Here is an 18,337-nt window from a genome sequence, read left to right as displayed (position 1 = left end):
ACCTATTGCGCATGTATATGTGCGTTTTATTTTGTGTACAGTAAAATAATAGTACATTACGATACAAGTGCGTATCGAAACTCGTGTCGATTTAAAACACTCCCTTCGGTCGTGTTTTAATTTATCGCCACTCGTTTCGAACTTCCTTTTTTACGCACTTGTATCGTAATGTACTATATTATTTCTCACTTTTTATATGCAATGAGGAGGCACACTGACATTTTATTTCGCCAGGCGGCGCCTGTGCAAGTGTCTAGGCATGTCACTGTCATTCATATGTGTGAGAGAGAGAAAAAACATATCATCTTCTCGCTCTCACGTATGAAATTATTTATCTGTACAATGCAAGTGCAATGGACTAATATATAGGGTGGCGCGATCTGTCATTGAGTGTGCCTCCTCATTACATGTTTATTTATTGTTACCAGCACGCTATTTTCATAGTGTCGTAAACGACATCTAGAAACAAGTAGCGATTTTTCAATACAGCTATTTGATAATAGATGTCGCGACGAAAGATAAAAGGTGACATTCTTTCAGAGTAAAAAAAAGGAATTGTAACACAAATATCTACTATCGCGGTTTTTGATCTGGAAAGTTTCCCTGTTTAGTAGGAGACTACCCACCAGGGTCTCATGACTATTGACTAAGTAATAGCGTAGAGTATATTAATACTATAATGTATGATCGCTTGGCTTTTAATCATACAACACAGTCCAGGCAGATATGTTTCTGTTATAACTACATACTCTATATAGACAGTATAACTATAGCTTAAAGACAAAAACATGCAATTTAAGTTATTTTTACATAAACTAAACTACGTCGTTACTACTTTAGTAACAACAAATATGGCACGTCAGCACATCGCCAGAAAAAGGTAAAATACTACTTTGGGAATGTAGTAACATTTGAACGTATTATGAAAATATTTACTTGTAAAAATGTTTCATAATGATATTTTGAAGAGATGTTTAACGTTTAACGTCATGCACATACGGTACATATAAGATAACAAAAGTTATTAGCTCTCTTGCTTGTCATTGTGTATAGTTTACAAATGCGCTAAATACAGGGTGGGCCGATGATAAATGCATTTTTGAAAATTGAAATAATTGGATTTTTTTGTGGTTTTGAAATAAAAAGTATTGGGTTGGCACAAAAGTAATGACACACTCTACAAAACTCTATACATTTCCTTTCTTAAGTTAATTGTTTTCGATAATATTCTAGTATGTTGTAGAACATTCTAGGTACTTCTAATGTGAGGGTATATAAAGCCGCCCTCGTGATTGGTTTAGTTAGATTGAAATAAAATGGACGAGCGACAAGTTCGAACACTTTACTTATACGAGTACTTGTTAGGCCACAGTGCGCGGGCTGCGGCTGAGAATATCAACACTGCATTGGGCGCTGGAAGTACAAGCCATGCCACGGTGTCCAGATGGTTTGACCGTTTTAAATCAGGAGACAGGAGCCTTGAAAGTCAGTCACGCTCAGGGCGACCACCTGCATTCAACGATGACGATTTACGCCGCGAACTATAGTCGAATCCTGATGCTACTACTCGTGAATTAGCGGAAGCACTTAACTGCAGTCACCACGCTGTGGAATACCATCTGCATGAGTTTGGGTATCGAAAAGTTTTGGCTCGATGGGTACCGCACATCCTTACCGACGCAAGTCGTGCAGTCCGTGTCGCCATCTGTCAATCACTTTTGCTGCGACCCCGACGTAAAGAGTTTTTGACTGATCTGGTTACGGGAGATGAATCATGGATTTATTATGAGAACGATACACGTCGTGCTTTTTGGCTGCCTCGAGAAGAAACGCCACCAACTCAACCGAAGCTGAGTCAAAAGAACCGCTTAAAAGTTTTGCTTTGTTGTTTCTGGGACTCGCAAGGCATGCTGTTTCATGAACTATTACACAATGAAACTGTAAACGCTAACAAATATTCAACACATCTCACCGAACTATCTTCTGCTATCAAGAAAAACGACGAAGACGAGCCACTGTAATTTTACTACATGATAACGCTCGACCTCATGTCGCATCTACCGTTCGCCAACAGCTGCAGAACTTGGGCTGGGAGACGATACCCCACCCACCTTATTATCCAGACCTCGCACCATCAGACTTTCATTTGTTTAGAGCCCTGAAACGACATTTGCGGGGTAAACAATTCAATGATTTCCATGATGTACAGGTGGAGTTGAACAACTTTTTCGAGGCACAGCCATTAGAGTTCTGGGCGAAAGGCATCCAAACTTTGCCGGATCGTTGGCAAGAAGTCATAGATGCTAATGGTGATTACATCATCGACTAAGCTTTTTGTATTGTAATAATAATGAGGTATGGGTATTGAGGATGTTGGCATTAGACGGTCGGTGAAGGAGCGCTTTTTCAGTCGGCTCACAAAAGTCCTTAACAGTCTTTTGTCAGGAGGCAACAAAGTGCGCGCCTTTAACGCCTGGGTAATGCCTCTACTCACATACTCCTTTGGCATACTAAGGTGGACCCAGACTGAACTGGACGCCCTGGATCGGAGGGTCCGCTCACTGCTTACCACACACCGTATGTTACACCCGCGCTCGTCTGTTATGAGATTGTACATCCCACGGAAGTGCGGAGGTCGAGGCTTCCTAAACGCCAAAGATCTTCACAACCGTGAGGTGTACAATCTCAGGAATTACTTCCTTAACAACGAGTGTGGGATGCATCGTGATGTGGTGGCAGTGGACGTAAACCTCACGCCGCTCTCCTTGGCGAAACAGAACTGGCGCAAACCTGTGGTACTAAGTACTGCGGACCGCAAGGCGGTATGGGAGAGCAAGCAGCTACACGGGCGGTTCTACAAGGCCCTCACGGGACCCGATGTAGATCTGCTCGCATCGGTGAACTGGTTACGATTCGGGGACCTCTTCGGAGAAACCGAGGGTTTTGCCTGTGCAATTGCGGACGAAGTAATGATGACGAACAACTACCGGAAATATATCCTGAAGGACGGTACGGTCGACATTTGTCGGGCATGCCGCCGTCCCGGAGAGTCACTCAGGCATATCATTTCCGGTTGTTCTCATCTAGCTAACGGCGAGTACTTGCACAGACATAATCTCGTAGCCAGGATCATTCACCAGCAACTTGCTCTTCAATACGGCCTTGTGGACCGCGAAGTACCGTACTACAAGTACTTACCTGCGCCAGTTCTCGAAAATGGTCGTGCCACGCTCTATTGGGATCGATCTATTATCACTGACAGGACTATTGTAGCCAATAAGCCTGACATTGTGATAATAGATCGACTGCAACGCCGGGCAGTGCTCGTTGACATCACCATCCCCCATGATGAGAATCTCGTGAAAGCCGAGAAGGACAAGTCCAGTAAGTACCTAGACTTGGCTCACGAGATAACCGCCATGTGGGATGTTGAATCAACGATCATTGTTCCGATAGTCGTTTCAGCGAACGGTCTCATAGCGAAGAGTCTCGACCAACATCTTAAGAGACTCTCGCTAGGTGGCTGGATCAAGGGCCAGATGCAGAAGGCGGTGATCCTGGACACAGCGCGGATAGTTCGACGGTTCCTCTCTCTGCAGCCCTAACCACCGGCAGCTTGGGCCCTGCCCCGCTGCTGGCGGCACCCTAGGTTAGGTTTTTTATAATATGTTTATATGTTTTTATATTGTTTTATAAGTGTTTTTTTTATTTTACTTTTATACTCATATTGTAAAAAACCTAGCATAAGAAAAAAGATAAATAAAAAATATAAAACGTAAACCAAGTGTCTCATTACTTTTGTGCCAACCCAATATATTTAGAAAGTATGTCAAATAAATAAATTTTACGTTTTAAAAATTAAATCATCAAGATGTCGTCCGTGGCGGTTGCGGCACTCTTCCAGCCTTGCTTGTAAATTTTGAAAGACTTTCGTCAGTAGTTGCGGAGATATTGCTTGGATTTCTTGGCGAATGTTCTCCTTTAATTCTGCTGTGGTTGCCGGATTATTTGAGTACACTTTACTTTTCAAGTAACCCCATAAAAAAAAGTCAGCTGGAGTTAAGTCAGGGCTCCTGGGAGGCCAAGCAATATCACCCCGAATCCGAACTCAAGTCGAAAACGCCGACGAACAGACACATAAGATCGATTGTTTTCATAAAAAGCTTGAATGCAAAACTGCAATGAATGCAAAACGCTCTCTGTTCTCCCGTGTAAGACACCATTTTGAATAAAAATTTACTTTTTTTTCTTTTAAATGACACCATTATTATATGCCAATGTTTTGTAATTTTGACAAAGGAGGTCGAGACAAAAGTGAATTTATCACTGGCCCACCCTGTATATGTATACACTTTAGCAATGATATTTATTGATTTTTAATCTTTATAAAAATGTTGTAGTTAGAAATCATTGAAAGTAAGGTTTCGTAAAACTATATAGTTTTGATAGAGATTCGGATACTATATTAGGGCAAAATCACAAATTCCAAATATGGAATGAATATTAATATACAATCAAAAGACTAAAGCTAAGTTATTTACCTCATTTTAATACATAGATGCCACAAATCTGCCAATAGACTCTATAGTTTCATCATCATCATCATCTGTTTTATCATTTGTAAATGCTGAATTGATCTCACTATCGTTTTGTTTTGGAGGACCCGGTTGTATACTATGCAAAGTATCATAGTCTTTGTTTATTGCTAGGCTAAACTTATCATTATTAATATCTCTTTCAATCTCGTTAAGTAAATTTTCTTCAGCGTCTTCTTCTTCATTCTTAATTTCATTAACTTGTTTTTGACCATCTTGGCCTATTGAGAATAACTCGGCATCTGAAGTATTTATAGTGATGGATGTTACTACAGGGCCACTATCTGATTCATCTAGTCTATCTTCCTCGTATTCCAATTCTTCTTTAATATCCTGAACTGGTGCTTCTGAATTATTGGTATTTGTAGATTTGGCAAGCAGATCATTTAAAGATGTGACAATCGTAATCGCAGTAACTTTAGGATTATTGTTGTCATTTTCATCTTTATTTTCTTGTGTATTGAGGTTGTCTTGTACTGCATCCTTTATTAATGGCTTGCTGTTTTCTGTTTTGTTATTGACATCTTTAGTGTCATCGTTAGACATTTTTTCAATTTTTTGACTGTTTTTATGAGTATCTGTAGAGTTTGATGTGGTGAGATTATTTGTGTTGTCACTTGGCTCAGGAAGATGTCCAGTTTGTTGACCTAAAATTGTCATCAGCATCACTGTTTATCATTCTTGGACTTTCGCTATTCTTATCTAATGTTACATTTAAACTAAATACAGCAGCTAGTGTACAAGCAAGAACTACAAATGAAGAATAGGGAGTATTACTTCAATAGTCTGCCGTCAGCGTGCATAAATAAGGCTCGTTCGCTAAAGAATAAAATAACTTACACCAAGGACGATAGTCCTCGTTTACACATATTAATACTATATGGAAAACCCTACTTATGCGAAAGTGTCGCACCCTATACTCAGTTTTGCGTAATATTCCCTATTAATTATTCGTGACTTATGTGACTATAGCTGACGTTCTCAAGTAAAAGGCCTCTTACCATAAGGACGAAATTTGCTTGTATGTTTTTCCAATGATCTGTTGATTGTGTGAAAGCGTCCTTATGCATAAGCGACAATTTGGTATTTGCTTGAGAACAGCACAATTAGAACTTTAAAAATATAGTTTATACAGAATACAGGTTTTCGGCGACCTTAGACAAGGGCGGATCCAGCTTTTTAGTTCAGTTGTGGGGTCGCATGAAATCGCGGTGAAATCTAACCGAGGTGAAAACTTAGGTCACAGGGAGTCATGCCCAGGACCCGCTCTTGATCATGGAACTGTGAAGCGCGTGGAAAGGTTGTAATGCGAAATAAAGCGAATTAAAATAAGATCCCAGACTGGTGATGGTACGCATGTAAATTGTATTGTTTGGCATATTGAAAAATAAGGAAAGGTGTGAAGGAAATAAATTATATGGGGGGATCAACTTTTTCTTGCCATGGTTACGGTCCCCTGAGTCACGCTGGTTTTATGCAAAATTATGCAAGCATATATGTACATGTAGTCCATGTTTGTATGTGGCAAATTAAGGAAAGGGCTTGTTAACACCAGAAAAATGCATGTTTGCATAAGTTGATTCACCCATATGCAGGAAGCATGCCGAAGTCAAAATAAGGGATCGGACTGTAAACACATGTAATCTTTATTACGTAAAATCAACACTGTCTAGAATTTATAGTCACTAGTGAAAATGATGAAGTATAAGGTGAACACCTTGTTTAGGTACTTAGAATAGAACACAGGTATCTAAGCCAGGTTGTCAGGAACACGTCTTATAGTAGTTCACTTATTAGGACATTTCCGTATTAAATGTATCGCTTTTCATTCCTAATTGACGGATCTCTTTAGAAAGTAACGATGTCGATCTTCCAGTCTGATCCCCTATTTTAAAGCACAATTTTTCAAGCTAATGCTAAAACCCAATGCAGCACAGACATCATGAATGAATACATCGTAACTCTGTATTGAGAAGCTATAGCAGGGGGAAATTAGCTAAAATTACGGCATAATTAATGGAAGGTTTTTTTAAATTGAAATATGTACGTTATAGACCGAAGTTATTTTTCATCAAGCCTCCCCACTCCTCCCTCCTCTGCGTCACCCCTCTACCCTCCCTTAAAGTGCCGAAAATGCGGTTTTTCTCGATTTCTGACAAAATTGTTGAAGATACAGAAAAAGCGCGTAGGAACGAAGTAATCCTTAATAAATTTACTACAAATCATTCATTAACACTTTGGTTCTAGCACTTATAGTTTACGCGTGATCCGTCACGAAAGTTGGTCCTTTGCTGCAATCTTCTTTAGTGAATGTTAAGTTTTCGCCCAAAATGCATACGAAATCGTCGAAATTTGTTTGATATAACTAAAATATTGTAACTCATGACTAAAATAAAATTAAGGGGGAAAAATCACTACCATGGGTGGAATTTCCAATATGTCTTGGAATTCCAGTAACTATTTAAGACGTAATATTTTCACGGTAGTAGTCGCTAGGAGTACCATTGATCTATATAGTGTATCTATGACTGGGGATGAGCTTTTGGTAGCTGTTGGTAGAGCCCTGGAGTATCAATCCAGTAGCCGTGAGTTCAAGTCCCACCCATGGTAGTGATTTTTCCCCCTGAAATTCATTTTCAGTTTATAATATTTTAGTAATATCAAACAGATTTCGTAAGCAATTTGGGAGAAAACTTAACATTCACTAAAGAAAATTGCAGTAAAGGACCAACTTTCGTGATGGATCACGCGAAACCTATAAGTGCTAGAACCAAAGTGTCAATGAACGATTTGTAGTAAATTTATCAAGGATTACTTTTCTCCTACGCGCTTTTTCTGTATCTACAACGGTTTTGTCAGAAATCGCGAAAAACCGCATTTTCGGCTATTTAAGGGGGGGAAGAGGGGTGACGCAGAGGGGGGAGGGATGGGGAGGGTTCATGAAAAATAACTTCGGCCTGTAATGTAGATATCCCAATCAAAAAAAATCTTCCATTAATTATGCCAACATTTTCATACATAACTTTCCAGAAGCAACGGACTACTACGTCTATAAACATTCATGGCCGTTCTACGATTTATATAAGGGTGTTCAAGCAAGATCGTTTTTACTCTCGATCTAATTCTTATTTCAGCACTACGAAAAAAATCAGCTCTTTTGTCTTTAATGTCGTAACGAGTTAGAATTTTGCACAATATCTTGCTTTCCATAAATAATATATAATCAATTATATATTTACTTTCAATGTTGAGCAATTCTGCGTCCACGGCGGTCACTGTCTTTTTCTTTTCCTGGAAATAATGAGATATTGATTATTGTTGATTTATGTTTAGGGGATTGGGTAAGAAAAAAATAAAGTAGCCTAATCAAAATGTATTTTGAAATCCGGGGCAATTTTTAAAGTAAGAAGTATATTTGAACATTGAAAATGGGATACAACTACAGTAATAGTTCGTCTAATATTCGTGTACCTACGTAGTTTTTATCTCCCTTGTACGATTTCCTAGATTATAATGTGAATGTGATTCTACCATACGATTTACGACAACTCCGTTGGCGCTACAATTCTTTATCAGAATATGTCAGCGGTTGCGTCTAGGTGCCATGACTCTTTTCGTATATTTTGTATGGCCATTGTAAAACAAGTAAGAATACCTCTAGATTACTTTCAACACGCATCAGTTTTCGTACTAAAACCTTTTATTTCATAGTCGACATCTAAAAGACAACAATATCATTAGTACTGCTATTTGACGATAGATGTCGCAACAAACGAAAAGTCTATAGGTCTTTGTTTTAAAGTCGCCACTCTTATGAAATCTATAGGTACTCTATAGTGTCCCTCTCGCTCCTACGGTAAAAATACCTTGAAAAAAGACTCGTTAGCAGTTTACCTTCCGGAATAGTTGCTTGGTTGGATTCGTTTTTACAGGGCCAGTCTTAGCACAAGCAAGATTGGTTGCGTCTTTCATGGGTTCAGCATGGCAGGGAGGTGCTTTATCTGGCCGAGTAATTACTGCACTGGACATATCTTGAGCCGGTTTGTCTTCACTTTTGACTGGGCAGATGACAGCTTGGTCAGGTTTTGCAACAGTTGTGACTTGGTCAAGTTCTGTCAAATCTATCGTCCATACGTTTGGATTAAGGTTTTCTGGACAACTTAGTTTAGGCATATCTTGAACTGACTTTTCTTGTTGACCCGTGGTGTCTTGGCCAGGTTTTGCAGGAATTATAATTTGGCTTGGCTCAGTTGGATCTAACGTTCGTACGTTAGGACTGGGGCGGCGTTCAAGTTTAGTTACATTGTTCTTATCGTCTTCGTCTGAAAATAATAACATATAAACGTAGATACTTTTACTTATATATTATGAATAAAGAAAATTTCTTAATTTAATTATATTATATTTAAATTTTCTTAAATTAATAACGATAACAATACAAACACATTTAATAACATTAGTGTTAAAAGTTAATAATAATTTTGACTTACCGTCACTATCAGGCACAGTAACAACATCAGGCGGTTTTTCTACGAGTACTACCTCATCTGGAGAATCATTATCTAAAATTAAACAATTATTGTACTGATAAATCTGTTTTTACGAATTGACCAAATTGTGAACTAGTGTCCTAGTGCAAGCATTATTTTTTACGAAAGCGACTGCTATCTGACATGCACAATCGTATCTCAGCTGGTAGTAAGATTTAACTTTCACGATATCGCGCCCGTTTTGTTTATTTACAATGCCACGTCACAAAAATCACGTGACAGATTGGAACATTATTGCTCAAAATTTAAACACTACACTGGTTAAACTAGTTTTTTAATAACAATCAATGACTAAATATATGTATAAGAAAACATTTTTTTTAATAATTCCTATAAAATGAAACATGTATTACCTACAGTAATTAGCGACAAATCTTACCTTTTTCGTATTCAATAAGGTTCACTACGTTCATACATCCGGGATATTTTCCATTATTGATATCTTTGATGATATTTGTAACAAGCTCGGTATCGTTTTCTAACGGGTGTTCTTGACGGAATTTAGAAATGATCTCCGATCTGGGTAGGTATCCTGTAAAGAAGGACATTTTCGGCTATAGAGCATCTGCTCTCCGGTTAACTAGTTAATGTAAAGTGAAGTTAATGTTAACAGGGGAAATTACGCAAAACTTGCACAGAGGGCGCCACTTGCAAATATACCTACCGCGAACCATGTTAGACGTGTTAACCCTTTGTCGCACTTGTAAATTCGTACGTAAGTGTGTCAGGTAACCCACATGTCAAACGTGATTCGCGGTAGGCCCTCTGTAAATCAACCGCCTTGATACAACAATGTCATAAACTGGGATAATATGTAGTTTTTTGTGTGTTTACTGTTTCTAAAAATGATACACTCTGGCGGCAGAACATTGCATAAAGCGGGTTGATGAAACTCACCTTGTCCCTTCAACATGTGTCTCAAAATTCGCCGCAGGGCAAATTTAAAAGTTTCAATTGTGAGATTATTGTTTTGCAAAAGTTGCTTAAGCCCCACTTTGTTCATTTGTTTAACAAGGGTTTTTAGAACAACAACAAACTGAGGAAGCCTTGGCACCGGTTTTTCGGCACTGTCAATATCTATTATTATAGGTTGATCTTCAACCTTTTCTTTTTTAAGCGTCGGCAAAGATGTTCCACTATCTAAATCAATTATTTCTTGTTTTATGGTAGGTGAATTTTCGTCACTTTTAGAAGGTACTTTCATATCGTGAAGCGTGAGTTCATTTCTATAGCCCTGAAAGCAGAAACCAAACATATAAAATTGATATACTTAGGGCCGGTTGCATCAAAACCTCTGTCACCGTTAAAGAGTTCATTAAATTTTATTGTATGCGAAGTTCCATAGACGTTTGCTGCGTGACGATGATGTATCTATCAAATGTGGTTGATCCAACTGGCCCTTAATGTGGAGATATTAGAAGCTTTCTTGAATATCTAATTTACCATCATTCTTAATTGAAATCCCTCCCTCTTACCGACCATTTCAAAGATTTTCGAAAAATGAAGAATAATAAAAATGAATAATAAAATTTAACATATTAGATAAAAACCAATTTGGATTCAGAAAATATCATTCAACGTCACTAGCGGTTTATAAATATATGCAAAACATTTTTGAGCATATAAACAATAAATCATATAGTGTAGGGCTTCTGTTGGATATGACGAAAGCGTACGATAAAGTATCCCACGAAATATTACTTTATAAACTGTATGGCATGGGAATACGCGGTCTCGCTCATAACTGGTTTAAATCATACCTTCAAAACCGTATGCAATGCGTACAAATAGAATTTTATGACGAAAAATCCGAAGCTATTAAAACAGTTACGTCAAACATGCGAAATATAACCTGTTCTATCCCCCAGGGAAGCGTTTGTGGATGTCTCCTTTTCTTGGCGTATATAAACGACCTGCCAAAAAACATAGACACGAACACGAGCTGCGTTGTTTGCCGATGATGTTTCTCTTTTGTTTAAATGCAATAATAGTTTAGAATGTAATAATCAGCTTAAAAATATTTTTTTCACGGTAAAAAACTGGCTCAGTGACCACAATTTAGAAATTAATTTGAATAAAACCAAAATTATACAATTTAAACACAAAAAAAACCTATTGAGTTAAATTTAGAAAGCAATTCGTGTAATATAGAGGAAGTCACAGAATTCAACCTTTTAGGCATAACAATAGACTCCGGAATTAATTCGAAAGGACATATCCAAAAAATTAAAACAAAAATGTCTAGTTTTCTATATGCACTTAGTGTATTAAAAAGAAATACAAATTTTAAATGTGCGTTATCAGCCTATTACTCATATGCGTTCGCGTGGCTCCGCTACGCCGTGGAGCTTTGGGGGACAGCACCGAGGCCGATCAGCTGTTCGTGATGCAAAAGAAATGTGTTCGTATCCTAGCTAATATCCGGATCCCGAACAGTTGCCGCCCATACTTTATCCAATACAGGCTGTTAACCCTACCCTGCATTTATATATTACAGGCTGCGCTTTTTGCCCGGGAAAATTCAGATTTATTCGTATTAAAACGAGATAAGGAAAATACTAGACCGCAATACAGGAATAAACTCCTTTTACCAAAAACTAATTTAGAAATGTGTAAAAATAGTCCCCAATATAAATGCATTTTGATATTTAATAAAATTCCTAATACAATCAAATTAGAACCTAGAAATGAATTATTTAAAAGCAAATTTAAAAAATTACTAATTGATAAATGCTATTACTCGGTTAAGGATTTCCTTAATGACAATAGTTTGGATAGCATACCATAATCTTTCAAATAATATTAGAATATTAAATGAATTGCATTTATTGAATGTAATCAAATTAAATCATTAAATACTAAAATTATTTATTCAATTAATTAAAAGTTAAATCATTAAATTAATTGTTATTATATGTATAAAAATACCTAAAGTTTAGCTTTTAGTCTAGTTTTAAGTTTCTGTTGCATGCCCTTCCAGGGTGTCATGGCCTTATAATAATATAATAATAATAAGCCTTTATTTCCTTAACTTACAGAAAATTGCATTTTTTACATGTAGTTATTTTAGGTATATAAGTTTTTATTTAAGCTAAGGTCCCATTCTGGGTATAGGCCTCCTCCAATAATTGCCAGGCTTTTCGGTCTCCTGCTATTGTTTTCCAATCACGTCCTGCTGTTCTTTCTATATCGTCAGCCCACCGTTCTTTTGGGCGACCTCTGTCCCTGTAGTTGATTGGGCCCGACCATGGCCTTACTTGTACCTTATTATGTAACATCCTAATTTTATTGTACATGACTACAACAAATAAATGAAATAAATAAATAAATTATTAAGGTACCGTGGGGGGAGATTTTTTTAAGTACTTAAAAATGACCTAAAATTGTAATAACAATGATATCTGTGATCCTTGGCGAGCGTGCAGCAATCCGAAATCACGATGCCTTAAATGACAAAATAAGACAGTTTCCCGCCTTTTTAAGGTCTCTTCACTATACAATATGAATGGTATTCTAACCCTGCGTTCATATGAAATTTAGAAACTGTAACACTGTACTTTAGGTACATACTTGCTGTTGTTCCTGTTCCTCGTCTTCCACTTTCCTGATTACAGTGGCAGTCGATTGAGGTTCCAGCATTTTTAACTTAGGAATCTTAGCCAGCATTTGTTTGATCAACACTAGATCAACTTCTCTCGGATATAACTTCTTATAATACCTTAGCACTTCTACATCTGTGCTCTTTTTCGATCTTGCTAGCGGTTCCACTCTTTCTTCCACTATCGTTTCTAACTTTTTTATCAATAGTACTTTGTTAGAGGGTGATAATCTAAACTTATCTTTGTTCATCAATTCTTCAAGTAATATGATAAGTAGGACCATAACATCTTTGCTAAATTCTTTAACTCTAGCGTCTAAGATGTCAGCCTTTTTGACTTTACTATTGAATTTAGCTATCATTTTTTCTTCTTCGGTTTTCTGTTTTTTACTTTTATCTTCCATTATGTTACATGTTTCTTTGTTGTCTGCAAATGTCACTGGTTTAGGAACAGTTTTATCATTCTCACTTTCTACTTTTATAAATTCTTTTTTACCCTGATTTTGAGTTTGATTTTTATCCATTGGTATATAATCATCTTCATATGAAACTGTTACCCTGAAAAAATAAATACATGTTCATGACTATACTCTATTGAATTGATTATTCTCTCCTTGAAATAAATGTCTGTGTAAATAAACCATCAACAATGTGATAGTAAAGTTTCAAGATTCTCTAAATTATAATCACTATGAATAATTACCTAATGATTAGTGCCTGATGCTAGAAAATATCTTTTTACCTTTCGACTGGTGATCTTAGACGTTTGGGGCTGCCTGGCATTATAGCTGGAAGTTTTGGTCTTCTTTCGCAAGAACTTGACATTGGCCGTGGTGATCTCGATCGACGGTACATCGGTCGTTCATGGAAACTCTTCATGCGTTCTCTTGACCGTGACCGTCTTCCTTCGTGAGAACTCATCATGCGGTCTTTTGAACGCGACCGTCTTCTTTCGTGAGAACTGATCATGCGGTCTCTAGAACGTGACCGTCTTCCTTCGTGAGAACTCATCATGCGGTCTATTGAACGTAACCGTCTCCGTTCGTGGGAACTCAGTATGTGCTCTCTTGAACGAGACCTTCTTTCAGTTGAACGTGACCGTTTTTCTCTGGACCATCTCATTACCTCTTTAGATCTAGACCTTTAATAAAGAATTTACATGTGACATATTGACAAAAGACACTCAACCATTGGCTGTTCATATGGGTGATTATGGGTGTAAGTACCCTTGTTTCGTCGACAAACTTTTCATCGAATATCATTTCATCGATAAAGCTAGGAACATACTACGCGGACGTCCGTCGTAAAACGACCGCGACCGCGACCTATCAGTGTGCACGGAACAAAACATCCAGAGAGCCAGATTTCGATCGGACGTCCGTGCGCTCAAGGCCACGTCCGCGTCCGTCGACCGATAGTTTGCACGGTTATATGTATTTCCATTGTCCAGATTCCCGTCCGCGGTCGATTCACGACGGACGTCCGCGTAGTGTGTTCCTAGCTTAACAAATCATCGAAAGTTTAGTTCGAGTAATTTTGTTTCAACTACTATTTATTTGAAATTTTCTTAGTTATTATAAAATACTATTCAACTAATATTTCTTCATCGCTGATTCGTTTCAAAATACTTCAAATAGCAGAACTACAAAACATCGCAATTCATTTATTCGACGTATTATTACAAAACTTTCTCATTTGTCGTACTACACATTTATAGATGTTTCTATTCTAGGAAACTTCAAATTGTCTATTTTATCATGGCAGATCACATACGTCCATAATTAAACTATGACCATTGGCTTAAATTCTATATTAGAGTCATTGAGTAATTATTACTTCGTAACATAATTACTCAAAGATTAGAGTAGATTAGAGTAGGTTTAGGTTAGGTTAGAACTGCGATGCTACAAAACGATGAACGGCTTTTAAAGTAGGTTTGGTTAGGTTAGAACTGTGACCACACACAAAAACGACCAGCTTACAGATAGGTTAGGTTAGTACTGTGATCACACAAAAACAAACGGCTTACCGAGTAGGTTTAGGTTAGGTTAGAACTGCGACCTACACTACAAATAATGGCTTTTAAATTAGGTTTAGGTTAGGTTAGAACTGTGACCACACACAAAAACAAAAAGTTTAAAGAGTAGGTTTAGGTTAGGTTAGAACTGTGATCACACAGAAACAAACTGCTTACAGAGTAGGTTTAGGTTAGGTTAGAACTGCGACCCTACACAACAACGTCAACAACGAACCTTTTTAGGGTTCCGTAGTCAACTAGGAACCCTTATAGTTTCGCCATGTCTGTCTGTCCGTCCGTCCGTCCGTCCGTCCGCGGATAATCTCAGTAACCGTAAGCACTAGAAAACTGAAATTTGGTACCAATATGTATATCAATCACGCCAACAAAGTGCAAAAATAAAAAATGGAAAAAATGTTTTATTAGGGTACCCCCTCCCCCCCTACATGTAAAGTGGGGGCTGATATTTTTTTCATTCTAACCCCAACGTGTGATACATCGTTGGATAGGTATTTCAAAATGAATAAGGGTTTACTAAGATCGTTTTTTGATAATATTAATATTTTCGGAAATAATCGCTCCTAAAGGAAAAAAAAGTGCGTCCCCCCCCTCTAACTTTTGAACCATATGTTTAAAAATATGAAAAAAATCACAAAAGTACAACTTTATAAAGACTTTCTAGGAAAATTGTTTTGAACTTGATAGGTTTAGTAGTTTTTGAGAAAAATACGGAAAACTACGGAACCCTACACTGAGCGTGGCCCGACACGCTCTTGGCCGGTTTTTTAAAGTAGGTTTAGGTTAGGTTAGAACTGTGACCAACAAACAGTTTACAAATTTTAGAAAAAATCATAATTGAAATAATATTATGCGTAATGAATTGTATTTAATGTAAAACAAAATGAAATGAAAAAACACGAAACGAAATACCACGATATACAGTATACTCGGAATAACTTATCTACGAAATAAAAGTCTGCGGTTTGATTTTACTTGTATCGATTATTCTACGATATGAACTGTCGATGAAATGAAAATATTTGAAACGTTGTCTTTGAAATAATATTCGAACAAGTGTCTGTCGGCGATTCAAGGGTAAACCGTTGATATGGGCGATTTTAAGTTGCATGTTTGTCACAAGTGTCACAACAGCAGCCAAAACTTTTAAAATGACGTACAAACGTGTGAAAACAAAATTTCAGTCAGTCTTCCGTTTCAGTACGAACGTTTCCTATAAATTACGATGATAAACTATTATGAGCTGCATTTGAATTTACTTCCCACTTATGAGTGAACTACTTATAGAAAATTTGCTAAAGAAAATAAAAAATAACGAGCTAACCTTTGCAATCTATAATTCCGTTCCCTCGATGTAGACCTTTGGTTTCTATAACCTCTTTCTCTTGAACCCCCATATGTATAACCTCGTTCTTCTAACCTTGACGACCACTCCTTCGATCGTGACCGCCTGTCTCTCGATGTCCTCCGTTCTTTTGACGTAGATCGTAAGTCTCTGTAGTTTCCCTCTCCTGAAGATCTTTTGTTTCTATAACAGTCTTCATAACATCTCGTTTGTCCTTTCGAGCTGTCTCTGTGACCCCACTCTCTGGATCTAGATCTTTGGTCATGGGATCTCTGTTTCTCGCGCTCTCTTGACGACCTCTGTCTAGACTCTTTTCGAGAGACAGGGTCTCCATCTCCACACTCTCTTAAAGTAGATTGGTGGTCTCTGGTCTGGTGTTCATTAGATTTCGATGTATCTTTAGAATGTGACTTTTTTTGGTGCTCTTCATCATGCCATTCAATTTGCGGTAAAATAAATTCACAGTCTTTAGATCTGAAAAAATGAATACAATTTCTCTCAAAATTACAAGAGAACAAAAATGTCAAAATCTACTTTAGCACAATAAGAAAATAAAATCTTAAGATCTGCGTCTTGAACCAAGCCAAGCTCTCTCTCGTGATATCGACCTTCTGTGCCAAGAGCCGGAGCGCCGTTCTCGCGATCCGGAACGCGAGCGCTTGGACGATGATGCTTCACTTTCATCATATCGATGCTGGAATATCAACAAATATTTTAAAATTACAATACGGTAAAAAATGTTTAAGTCAGTAAAAAACAAGCTGTAAAGTTGAAATGCCAATTTCCAAGCAGATGTTGCAGCCCTGAACCTTGTCCAAATGATTTGTAATTGACTATTTACCTCAATACATAGATAAGGTTGCTCCATCCACGACCAGGAAGGGACATCATACTGACAGAAAGAACTAACCATACTACCATACTCCTGCTTCAGTCTCCTCTTCTCCCTTAGTATTTCTTTCTCTTTCTCTAAAACTAGTTGCTGCTTTTTAAGCAACTCAAGTTGGGCCTGCGAAAAAAGTATTTTGATATGGAATAAATGAATTTATTTTATTATTTGAACATGTGGCATATAACCATATAACAAACCCTGATCCTATCCAAGATTCTAATTTTACTGTATTTCATTAATAAACAATAAAATAAAAAAAACCATTCAGTCAAATTGAGAACCTCCTCCTTTTTATGAAGTTGGTTAAAAAGCAAAAGTGTATATGGCATAGCATACAAATATTTTTAATTAAAATCCTACAAAGAGAAAACAAACTGTTCTTACATCAAGTCTAGCACTAGCTCTATGGTACATTTCTCCATCCAAATTAGGTATCATTGCCGAAGCGTGCCAGTCTGCTCCATACCAGCTATGATTGTGTTGTGGACTCAGAGAATTCTTGCTCATGTATTCTTCGGTTTTATTGATCTTGGCACGCAGTGTGTACGGCCGGCCGTCTTCCATCGTATATTCGTAGCCCTCTAATTTCCCTTGCGCGACCATGGCATCAAAGCTAGATCTGAAGTCCAATGCAATTTGGCGCCTGTTGGTTTGAGGGTGATTCGGCAGGTCGCGTATCTTGAATGTCCCTATCTCGTCCGTGTTGAATAAACGATCTAAGTTGTAACTTAGGTCTGTAAGTGTTACCTAAAAGTCATGGTTAAATTGCCATTGAAAACATGTTTATTATACTTAGTTGAGTGTGTGCTTGTTATTTATTATATTATAAAGTCATTTGGTTAATAATAAATATATTGAGGAACTTACATATTGAGGTACACCGGATAGTAGCAGAGTTACACCCCACATGATGACCACTGAGTGGATTTAGAAATTAAAATAAATCTCAAGTGAAATCTGCAAAGGTAAGCAATAAACTTTTGAAATACAGATAATACATAAACAACAAACTAAAGACGTCAATAAAATACCTACCGACACGGACTGAAATAAATCGTGGCCTTGTTTCATTGCTTTAATTTTCGAGCGTGCACAGGAAAATTTTTAGCAAAGCAAAATCAAAACAAAACAGAAACACCACATGCGAAATTGCGAACCAATGCGAAATACTATTATTATACTCTTTGAATGCGAACCCGGTGCGACCAATGACAAAATAATGGTTGACAGTTACTTTTTTGTGCCACCTTAAACAAAACACAGCAGTGTTTTAACAGCGAGCTTAAACAATCTCTACCACTATATACATAGACATAGACAAG

The 18,337-nt window shown here is 37.4% G+C and overlaps 1 protein-coding gene across 2 annotated transcripts; it reads right to left on the bottom strand.

The window, feature by feature from the left end:
- Window positions 1-4,205: 4,205 nt before the first annotated feature.
- On the bottom strand, window positions 4,206-18,203 carry LOC125232145. Of its 2 annotated transcripts, none has more exons than XM_048137775.1 (14): window positions 18,051-18,203; window positions 17,883-17,972; window positions 17,400-17,762; window positions 16,965-17,132; window positions 16,732-16,817; window positions 16,103-16,597; window positions 13,486-13,884; window positions 12,716-13,301; window positions 10,043-10,379; window positions 9,525-9,677; window positions 9,086-9,157; window positions 8,490-8,917; window positions 7,835-7,886; window positions 4,206-5,242 (listed from the first exon to the last, which is right to left on the bottom strand). In XM_048137775.1, exons 2-14 carry the CDS (start codon window positions 17,922-17,924, stop codon window positions 4,548-4,550), a joined length of 3,876 nt encoding a protein of 1,291 aa, XP_047993732.1. In that variant the 5' UTR covers window positions 17,925-17,972; window positions 18,051-18,203; the 3' UTR covers window positions 4,206-4,547. The 2 variants fall into 2 exon arrangements, with proteins under 2 accessions (XP_047993732.1, XP_047993733.1); XM_048137776.1 differs by having other exon boundaries at window positions 17,034-17,132.
- Between the last annotated feature and the right edge of the window lie 134 nt (window positions 18,204-18,337).

Source organism: Leguminivora glycinivorella, chromosome 12 (assembly GCF_023078275.1).
Source record: "Leguminivora glycinivorella isolate SPB_JAAS2020 chromosome 12, LegGlyc_1.1, whole genome shotgun sequence".
In the NCBI taxonomy this organism is placed as follows: Eukaryota; Metazoa; Arthropoda; class Insecta; order Lepidoptera; family Tortricidae; genus Leguminivora; species Leguminivora glycinivorella.
The sequence above is the reverse complement of the archived record's forward strand: the minus strand, read 5'-3'. Positions and strand labels throughout refer to the sequence as shown.

What these genes read in the sequence shown, in the direction of transcription:
- LOC125232145 (XM_048137775.1), bottom strand. Translation starts at nt 17,924, where the DNA reads ATGTGGGGTGTAACTCTGCTACTATCCGGTGTACCTCAATAT. An exon ending in TCCGGCTCTTGGCACAGAAG is followed by an intron (nt 16,598 to 16,731) that starts GTCGATATCACG and finishes TCATTTTTTCAG; the next exon opens with ATCTAAAGACTGTGAATTTA. An exon ending in CTAAGATCACCAGTCGAAAG is followed by an intron (nt 13,302 to 13,485) that starts GTAAAAAGATAT and finishes TTATTTTTTCAG; the next exon opens with GGTAACAGTTTCATATGAAG.